At 41.8% G+C, this 9,984-nt stretch overlaps 2 protein-coding genes across 5 annotated transcripts in view; one reads left to right on the top strand and one right to left on the bottom strand.

The window, feature by feature from the left end:
- The first annotated feature begins 477 nt into the window (after positions 1 to 477).
- Positions 478 to 6,276, top strand: LOC118556849 (centrosome and spindle pole-associated protein 1-like). The gene is made up of 12 exons (XM_036125328.1): positions 478 to 575; positions 729 to 822; positions 902 to 1,049; positions 1,948 to 2,025; positions 2,104 to 2,162; positions 2,286 to 2,429; positions 2,510 to 2,614; positions 2,702 to 2,797; positions 2,897 to 2,957; positions 4,179 to 4,307; positions 4,493 to 4,610; positions 5,839 to 6,276. Exons 1-10 carry the CDS (start codon positions 481 to 483, stop codon positions 4,304 to 4,306), a joined length of 1,008 nt encoding a protein of 335 aa, XP_035981221.1. The 5' UTR covers positions 478 to 480; the 3' UTR covers position 4,307; positions 4,493 to 4,610; positions 5,839 to 6,276.
- Positions 6,277 to 6,334: 58 nt separating this feature from the next.
- Positions 6,335 to 9,984, bottom strand: part of arfgef1 (ADP-ribosylation factor guanine nucleotide-exchange factor 1 (brefeldin A-inhibited)) — an 87,936-nt gene continuing 84,286 nt past the window's right edge. For 3 of the 4 annotated variants that reach the window (XM_036125324.1, XM_036125326.1, XM_036125327.1), the window contains 2 exons: positions 8,981 to 9,098; positions 6,335 to 7,677 (listed from right to left, as the gene is read on the bottom strand). In XM_036125324.1, coding sequence (XP_035981217.1) covers positions 7,462 to 7,677; positions 8,981 to 9,098 — 334 coding nt within the window. In that variant the 3' untranslated portion in view covers positions 6,335 to 7,461. The remainder of the gene's footprint in view (positions 7,678 to 8,980; positions 9,099 to 9,984) is intronic. The other variant, XM_036125325.1, reaches the window with a different exon arrangement.

Genomic DNA, 9,984 nt, shown 5'->3' with positions numbered 1-9,984 from the left:
CAAACTGTGCATATGTATTTAAAAAAAAACATACTATTTACATAAAAAAGTATAAAAACCGTAAAAACAACAGGGATGTAAACACTTTTCAAGTGTGTTGGGAGCAGCAGTGGTTATAAAGTCTGACACCTGGGCGTGATCACAACTGCATACTTTACAGATTTAAAAAAAAAAAAATGTTTCAAAACTTTGTATCCGTTTCCTTCTACTTCCCTGTTATGCACTAATTTGTGTCATTCTATCACATTAAACAAAATACACTGAAGTTTGTGGTTGTAGAATGAAAAACAGGAGAAAGATCAGGTGGTGTTAAAAGTTTTGCAGAACACTGCAGGAAGCCATGTTTTAGCTCTGTTTACGTTTCATACATGCAGTAATAACAGCTGGTTCTGATCTTATCTAGCAGGTGCTGTTTAGAAATACAGTGATTCATATTTTTCACTTTCTTATTTCCTTTCGCCATCTTATTTTATTAAATTCATGTTTTTTTACATGATCTCTATAGACAGGACTATCGGAGGGGCCCGGCAGGAGGAGACTCCCCCTCCAAGGCCGGCCACTATCAGAGCCATTAAGTAAGTGTTCACATCAGTGGCACCATATCACCAATTGATATTCATATTTATTCTGCTATAAAAGGTCCCAGGTTTTTTTTAAATAATGTGTTGCATGACAGATCTTTACCTTAAAAATTAAACGATTACATTTTTTTTTTGTCCTGCTTCTAGCGGTTCTCCCTTAGATGTTGAGGCGCTTCATGCTGACAGTTCCTGGCAAAGGAGGCAGAGCACCCAGAGCTACAGGGAAGCTCTGAGGCAGCAGGTAAATAATAATTGCTGTATGACAAAGGAAAGAAAAACGCCGGTGACTTGGCCACGACGTTGGGGCTTTCTTTGTTCAGGTTACAGAAAAAGAAGAGTGCACAAGAAAGGAGAACGAGGAGAAGAGGCGAGATGCTGCCCGGCTGGAGGCTGAGCTGGTGGTGTATGACCCCTGGGGGAAAGGCGGAGGAGGAGCCCCAATTAAAGACAAACATGGAAACCTTGTTAGTAAGTTGGCTCGAAGTTGAAGCTTTGTGTTTATTTAGACTCAATCAGTCCTCTAACATTTGTCAGCCACTATTAAAGCTTTAGAAAGAAACCTTCATCTCTGTAAATCAAAACCTTTTAGAGGACGTATTCTTCCTGAAACATTCCTCTCTTACTGGTCTTTTGATCCCAAAATGATTTCGATCTTTCGATTGAATCTCCTCACTGGGTGCAACGGTCTCATTCAAGTGAAAGCTGAGGTGGAAATCGTATTACGAATAGCATGATTAGAATAGGGAAACAGAGGACATCTCATTTTAGGATTAATGCATCACCTCTATTTCTTTCCTTCAATTGGAAATACATCCCTACCCCCTGGTCAGCTTCATAAGAATGGCGAGCTCCAGCTATCCACTCATTTGGGGAAACCTTCAGTTCCATTTATATATATATATATATATATATATATATATATATATATATATATATATATATATATATATATATATATATATATATATATATATATATCAGAACTATGCAAATTTTTAGTTCTTTGCAAATCAGAACTATTTACAAACTGACATTCAGGGCAGATTTAGAAATGAGCTATTTGGGCAGTTGCCCAGGGTAGCATTAGAAGAGGGGCGGTGGTGAACTTGTGCTTAGCTGAGCCTTAAATACGTTTTCTATGAGCTAAACACACGTGCAGCTAGGGCAGGAGTCGATTCCCCCTGCATGCTGCAGAGGATAGGGAGACTATTTTATGTGCTTTGTTGTATTTCTGCTCTGCATTTTATCCTGCGCCAGGATTTAGATGATTTCCCTTCATTTTGATTGGTTAGCAGAAGCTGAAAAATACTTTGAAAACTTGAAACAATAACAACAAACAGACTAAACGTTCTGTCTCTGCTTTCAGGCAACCTGTATCACATGCACAGGATCAATAACAACAGAATGACGTCTCAGGGAGCCGAGGCGCCAGTTTCTCAGCAAGGTCTCTGCATATCGGTTCTGTCCACCTTTTTGCGTTTCTGCAGTTTGTCACTTTCTTGCTTCTTGTCTAACTTTGCAGAGCCGAGTCGTCAGTCGCCTGTGCAGCAGAACAGGTACAAGGAGGAACTCAAGCAACAGGTAGATTACAGCTGCTTACCTCATTAAACAAAGCGGGGCATGCTTTGCGACCTTATTTTGGTGTCGTTTTAAAAAGTACCGTTTCGGGTCTCCTCTTAGCAGCTTGTCACTGTGTTCAAACAGATGGAGGAGCACAGGAGAAAGCAGGCGGAGGAGCGAGAGCGTGTAAGGCTCACCGAGGAGGAGGAGGAGAAGAGGCTGGCCATGGAGCGGGCCCGCATACAGCAGGAATACGAGGAAGAGCAGAGGAGAGAAAAAAACGTCAGGGTGAGGCGTCCCCACAGCATCCCAGCGACTTCCTTCTCACTTTGCGTTAGCTGTCGGCTCACTTTTCCTTCTCTCTGCAGAATAAATGGAAACCGAGAAATCAAGGCGAAACCCGCGAGACCCAAGAGGTTTTCAGCAAGACGCAGAAAAAACAGGTTGCACCTCAGAGTGCCCGTCAAAAGGAGGTACAACAAACCCTCAGAGGAGTTCAGGTTTTATTAAACAGATTTGTCAAGGCTGGACCATTTTTTTTGTTTGTTTTTTTTTCACAGCGATCGCCGTCTCCTCCTATTCCGACCTGTCAGAGCAAGCATTTAAATAAACCATCAAGGCCTTCCTCAGTTGCCATTCCACTTGAATCAGGGACTGTGAGTCACTTATTAAGGCACTAGACTATTGTCACATTTGCTGTACATGGGCTTTAAAATAAAACAACAATAATGAAAGCACACACATATTTCTGCTAGGAGTGCACTGGATCTTCCCCAAAGCCCCAACCAGTCCCGGAGAGGAAGCCTCCGATACCTGGTGAGTCAGATATAAACATCATTTTTAGTTCCTTAGAAAATCATTTATAGCCACAGAACTTTTTCACATTTTGACACATTATATTCACAAACTTTGAAGGGTTGTTATTGAGGTTTTGTGATGGACCAACATGAATAGTGCAAAACTGGGGGAGTGGACGGCAAAGGGTGCGTTGTCAAAATATTTTACAGATAACTTAAAGGATTAGCACTGTTCATAGCATCTGAGTACCGTATGTAAAATATGGCAAAACCGCAACCCTACCTAGACATGGCGGTCATAGGAGAGCATAAAGCAGATGTAGTTTACACCCAAAGGAGACATGGTGACTGTGGAGGAGCTGCAGAGAACTACAGGTCAGGTGTTCGGTTGACAGGAGAACTCCACAAACCTGACTTAGGTTTTTGGCTTATATGTAAAAACGTATGGCTGGCAGCAAATCACCCCAAAGACACCATCCCCACAGTAAAACCCACACTGCAAAAACGGATCTAAAAAGAAGTAAAATGTTCTTAAAGTTAGAGTATTTGTCCTTGATTTGAGCAGTTAAATAAGATGATCTGCCAGTGGAATAAGATTTTTGCACTTAAAATAAGAACAATTCATCTCAATCATCTTATTTCAAGTGCAGGATGTCTAATTATCTTATTTTAGGGGTCAACATACTCATTGCATTGGCAGATAGTCTTATTTACCTTCTCAAATCAAGGACAAATACACTAACTTTAAGAACATTTTACCTCTTTTTAGATCCGTTTTTGCAGTGCATAGGCAGCATCATGTTGTGGCAGCCGGCCATTGAAGATGGGAAGATGGAAGGAGCTGAACACAGAGCAATCCTGGAGGAAAACCTAAAGCCGGGCGTACACTGTACGGCTTTAGAGGAAGCCAAAGACCTGAGACTGGGGTGGAGGTTTGACCCTCTGCAGGACAAAACTTAACATTCAGTAGGTTTAGCTCAAATAATAGTCATGTTAGAATGGCCTAGTCAAAGTCCACACCTAAATGCAATTGATAATTTTCGGCAAACCTTGAAATTTGCCGTCCGCAGGCATGCCGCTTTGTGTTGGTTTATGACTCAAGGTCTCATTAAAACACATTCAGGGTTCTTGAGGTAATACGGCAACATGTAAAACAGCGCAAGGGTCTGAACGTTTTGCACGTCTGCTCTTTTTACTTCCACGTTCTGAATCCTCATCCTCCCCTTCTTTCTTTCCTCAGCAGGTCAACAGGAAGTGATCAGAGAGCTGTCAGCCCTGCGTAACTTTCTGAGGAGGGAACAGAGAGAGCTGGAGCTTGAGCTGGGCCAGACGAAGGAAACTCGCCACGCTCACCTGAACAAGTATTAAAGTACGAAAGATGCTGGAAGTTCAGTCCTTCCTAACACTGTTAAAATACAATAACATTTTTGCTATAGCAGCTTATGAGAGGCTGTTTCTGCTGCTACCTTCTGTTGCTCCAGTCCTGCAAACCATGCATGGCAAGTTTTTTTTTTCTCTCCAAATCTAAAATAAATCTATTTTTCTAACTTACAGGAGATGATCCAGATCCTGATGCCTTCACATCTCCCAACCAAGAATCTGCTGAAGTGTTAACCATGAATCCTTGCATTGCTGAACAGAAACACCCCATGGAACCAGCTTATATACAGAGGTACTTTCAAGAGGAGCAACTCTGAGCCTCTACTTTTCTATTTACTGCCGTTAGTGCACTAAAATAAGTGGCAACTAAATATCCATGTTGCCACTTACAATTGCCTTGATTGTGGTTATTATGCAAGCACGAGGCCTTCCAGAGCCAATTCAGGTTGATGAGCCCCTTTAGCTTAGCGCGTGCTTCCTGTATGAGACCCAACAGTTTAGCAGCGCAATCTATGAATGAAGGGCAAGAAAGAAAATAGCTTTGGGTGGTTTTCAGACGCAGTCACTCAAAGCTGTAAAATGTGTCTGTAAAAAGATGCTCTTCACTGGTGCATCTTTCATTTCACCTACAGATGCGCACTGACAAAAAGCACACAGGCGAGTAGTTTGGCAAAACACAGTGAAAAAATAACGCTTTTAAAAAAGCACAGCTGGAGACGAACAAACAGTAACTTGGCTTTGTTTGTATTTCAGCTGGTATTCGTAAACGTCTAAGTGAATAAGCAACGTTTGCCAAATCTGAAGACTCTGAAGCTTTTAGTTGCCAAAACAAACGGCAATGTTCTACTTGTGCCAACTTCAACGGTTACACTTTTTTGCCAACGCAGCAGCACTACATGCAGTCTGCCGACACCTAAACATCTTCCCGACTGCTCAGGCATGGGATGCTTTTCTCTCTTCCTCCATGAATCTTCATGATGGTGAAGGCTTCGCTGCTGCAGATGCATCCACGGTGGGGCCGACTGGCAGCCCCTCCCTGCTAAATTTGGTGTGGAACCACTACTGCGTCTTAAAGTAGTTAAAGAGAAGTCTGGGTAATAGCTATAAGGACAAACTGCATCTCAGGGATGCAGTGATTAGCGATAGCTTTTACAAACTCTACTAGGAGGCTGAGTCACTGTTCCACTAGAAATGAAAAATTAAAAAGAGGTAAGAGCTTCAACGGTTTTAATTAAAAAAAATATGTGTTTATGTTTTTATTTTCCAAGACACCAGTGGTAGTTACACCATCAGTGTTGCTTCCCCGCCAGATAAACTGGCAGGCAGCAGCTCAGCAGCTGGGGCCAAAACAGGGAGCCTGCTGGCCACGGCAGCTGCAGGCTGGCGATAGCACAGGGCCAGGCACTAAAAATCACTGTTTTTTTTGAATTTTTTTCTTAAATTGAAGAAAATACATTTTTCATTTTATGATTGAATTAGCAAAATCCTTTAATCTGAACATTTAACCTTTCATTGTGCAGCACAAGTGATGGACAAGCGCACGTACTCTGGCGATACAGCGGGAGGCTCCGTCTCTTCGACTCCTCGTCTTCCTTGTCTTCCTCACAGCCCTGGCAGCAAACCCGGGTTGAATGTTGGGGGAAGAAAAATACTCCCCATGTGGATGGAGGTTGGCTGCGTCACAAAAACGTCCCGTCATCCAGCTCCCCATGAGCCGGACTCCACGGTGCATTCACACCAAGTGGGGCTTGAAAGCTTTATGTTTTAAAAGCTGAAGATGAGATTCATGGAGGCTTTTTTTTTTTTTTTTAAAGAAACCCTCTAGAAACATCCACTTACAGTTTGTTCAGCATGCATTCTCTTTGGTTCTGCAGGATAATTTAACCCTAAAGCTTCTGTATATGCAAACAGAATTATTTTCATTCATGCATTGAAATAAACGTTTAGAGTAAATCTGATTAGTGCGTTTATCCTGACTGATTATTGATGCGATAAAGAGTTAAAACTCACCGATTGTTAATTTCAAATCAACCAAGTTCAAAAACTTTATTGACCTAGAACCTGATTAGAATGCCAGATGATGTATCGTACAGAAAGTTGTACATAATCCTTTAGCAACATAGAAAACTTTACATTGCTGTTTCATATACATTTAAGTTTTCTACATCCATGAGCAGGAATGCATCCAATTTACACTTAAAGCACGGCTAACATTTGTCATTTTCTCTATACATATATCCTTCCCAAAACTAAAACAAACAGAAAAAAAAACAAAACAAATATATTATCAAGTTTTTTGATTTTGTACAGTAGAGCGATAACTAATCTCACGTGAAAACAGAAAGTAGGATAGTGACTTCATAAAGCAGCTAGCATCAGTTTGCTTCCTTGTCTTCCAGCTCCAGAAGCCCGGTTATCTTTTGTTAAAAACTTAAGAACATATAAAATGGAAATAATTTAACCCTTCAGTTTCCACAGTCATGTTTAATTACAAATCATACCGTGTTTGGACAATCTGGAGGAGGAGGTGCAGTCAAATAAATTATCACAAAAGTAAAATCTCCAGTGCATTCAAACAAAAAAACAAACAAGATCAAAAGTGCAGCAAAAAAAAAAAAAAAAAAAAAAATCCAGGAGAAAAATAAACAAGATCTAGTGTTATTATAAGATTATTTTACACAGCGGCAGATCTGTACATCTAGTATCATCCAGGAGACTAACCAATGCTAATGTTAGCCGTCTGCAGTGCAGGGATCATCGTCAGCCATGTTGTGAGAGATAAATGTCACGTTTCACAGGTGCTGAATATTTGCATGTGGATGAAATCATTCATCCGTCATTTCTTTTAAACATACAGTAAGAAGCACGCGTGTTGAGATTCAGATCAGAGATACGGATGCATGTCAGTTGTTGATCAGTAGTTTTACCCGCCGGCGCTGCGCCTGGCGCGGGAGATTATCGCCTCAACGACGATCCCGAGGACGCCATCTGTGAAGGTTAAGGGTGCCGGGTTAGCTTTTCAGCCTCGGACCAATCAGGTGTGAGTGTTCGGCGTACAACAGAAGGAAGGGGCCCTGAGGAGGCGCAGCACGACCGCAGGAGTGTGCGGTGGGTTGGTTGGTTTCTGTGTTTGTGGCGCGGCATCACTGGGCCTCCTCCCCGGCCTCCTCCCCCACCTCCGTGTCCGTCTCCGGCTCTGCGCGCCTCCGCTCGGGTTCCGACTCAGGCAGCTGTGCGATGTTGAAGACGAGGCCGATGCGCAGGTAGAACCTCCTCAGCACGGCGCGCAGCTCAGGGATCAGGTCAAACTGCATGATCTCACACAGCAGGGGGTAGTATCTGGACGCGTGAGCCTTGAACTGTCAGAAACGGAGGTCGACATTTTCATTAGTCCGTTACGGTGCCATGCTGAAGCATTTATTCCCTCTGAAACTTCTCACACTCGTTCACATTTACAGCCACAGACGTCAGAGCTGCCGTCATATTCAATAAATTAGAACATGTGTCCAGATGAGGCTCGTTTGTCAGAGTGAAAGCAGCGTCTGCAAATAAAAACCTGCTTTTCATTTAGCCCATATTGCTGTTTTTAAAATGCTTTCATTGGTATTTTAATCTTAAACTAAGCTGAAAACCATCATAATTAACATCTGTCTGTGTGTAATTAATCTTTAGTTGGTATATTTCTTTACTTATTTGAATGGGAAAGCTGCAAATGCACCAGAATTAGCCAAAAGGCTATTTTTCATCTGCTGGCACTGGACAGATGTTAAAATAGTCTACCTAAAAAGCAACAATAAGAAGATTCCAGTGCCACAATACAAATAGAAAAAGCAATAAAACATATAAAACTCTTCAAAATTCTGTTGATAAACACAGTGTACAAGTTTGCTTTATTACAGACACTGGGTAAAAAACATTGACGCAGCAGAGACAAGTGGCAGGACTGGGGAAAATTTGTTTGTTCTAATGATGTTCTAATTTATTGAACAAGACTGTAAAGTGCTGTTTAAAGTTTCCTATAAGCCACGCAGATCAAACATCAACCTTAAAGAAAGAGCACCGGGCAGAAAAAAACACTAACATGTAACTTTTGGCCAATATGTAAAACATTATGAGGGAGAAAACTGACTTTGACCCTAAAACCACTATCCCCATGTTGACACACGTTGGTGGCTGCATCATCCTGCGGGGATTATTTTCTTCAAAGATGGAGCGAGTCGGCTGAAAGATGACTGGAACTAAATATGAGGCATCGCTGGAAGAAAATCTGCGATGCTTGGAGACTGGGGCAGAGCTACGATGAGATGATTTAGATCGAGGCAAACCTGTGCGTTAGAATGGCCTCGATTCAGACCTAGATCCAGGTACATCAGCACATCACATAAACACACTAAGCTCTTTACAGATTCCTCTTTGTCAAAGTGTTGAAACCATTAATCCATTTCTTCCACTTTTAAGTGAACCACTCCTTTATGTTGATCTTTCATGTTAAACCACCACAAAAAACACTCAAGTTTGTGGCTGTAACTTGACAAAATATTAAATAAAAGTGTTAATAACCTTTTTAAGAGCCTGCCTGTGCTTGTTGGTCTTCTAAATACGTTATTAGTGAACTAACTGATAGTCTTTAGGAAAAACTCAGGGGTTGTGTTGGTTTCTTACCCTGTCATCGCTGATCTTCAGCACCTTGGTGAGGAACAGCAGCAGCAGGTTGGTCCAGGCCTCTCTGTGGCTTTCTGAGGTCAGAGCCAGGAAGTACGCCACAGCCTCGCTGCAAACGCTAAACAAAGCAGAGAAAGTTGCAGATATACATCAACAACAACAGACTGAGCAGAATAAACAGCAAAACCCGAAATCTTGGCCAACATGCAACCTTCTCCAGCACCAGTTTCCATCTGTATCTGGTGACTGGACCTCAGCATCATCCTGGTCTGGACTCTGGACTGACTGAACATCCACGTCTGCTTTAGGAACACATGTCTGTGTTGCATCGGGTTGACAATCAGCAGCATCCCTGCTCATTCATTACCTGAACCACTCACACATGCAGCCACTACCCTCATTTGTTTCCCACCCTAAATCGTTCTCATTGGGGACGCAAACCAATAATTGTTGATTAAAGCTTAATTTGGGATGAAGTTTGTTCCATCTGATTAACTGATGACGTCCGCTTAGATCAGACGTGTCAAACTCAAGGCCCACGGGCCAAATGCGGCCCGTCAAGGCAATTTATCTGGCCCTCAAGAGCCAAAAAGGGACATAATGTCCTAAAGTAGAGGCATATATCCTTTTAAAGTGTATAAAAGGGTTAAAACTGTGCCTCCTGTAGCGAATGTTGATTTTTTTTAACTGTGTAGTAACAGCATCCTGCCACTAGATGTCAGTTTTCCCACAACACATTAAAACACCCCAGAAATGTCCAAAAAGAGACAAAGTGATGCAGAATTATGAGAGTTTAAAGTGTAACTCACAGCAAAATCAACTATTTTGTTGCAGATAAATTGTAGAAACTGGGCCTAAGGGTGATACTTTTATATTAATGTACATTTTTCATATTCTTTTGTGAACTGGAATGAAATTATGAAATCAAAAGTGTCATCTATAAAGACGCGACAGGCCCTTTTAATGACTTTATGATGCCAAAGTGGCTCAATAAGGAAATAAGT

Source organism: Fundulus heteroclitus, chromosome 21 (assembly GCF_011125445.2).
Source record: "Fundulus heteroclitus isolate FHET01 chromosome 21, MU-UCD_Fhet_4.1, whole genome shotgun sequence".
In the NCBI taxonomy this organism is placed as follows: domain Eukaryota; kingdom Metazoa; phylum Chordata; class Actinopteri; order Cyprinodontiformes; family Fundulidae; genus Fundulus; species Fundulus heteroclitus.
Note: the sequence above shows the minus strand (reverse complement) of the source record. Positions and strands in the feature narration are given on the sequence as shown.

What these genes read in the sequence shown, in the direction of transcription:
- LOC118556849 (XM_036125328.1), top strand. Translation starts at nt 481, where the DNA reads ATGTTTTTTTACATGATCTCTATAGACAGGACTATCGGAGGGGCCCGG. An exon ending in CAAACATGGAAACCTTGTTA is followed by an intron (nt 1,050 to 1,947) that starts GTAAGTTGGCTC and finishes CTCTGCTTTCAG; the next exon opens with GCAACCTGTATCACATGCAC. An exon ending in GGCGCCAGTTTCTCAGCAAG is followed by an intron (nt 2,026 to 2,103) that starts GTCTCTGCATAT and finishes CTAACTTTGCAG; the next exon opens with AGCCGAGTCGTCAGTCGCCT.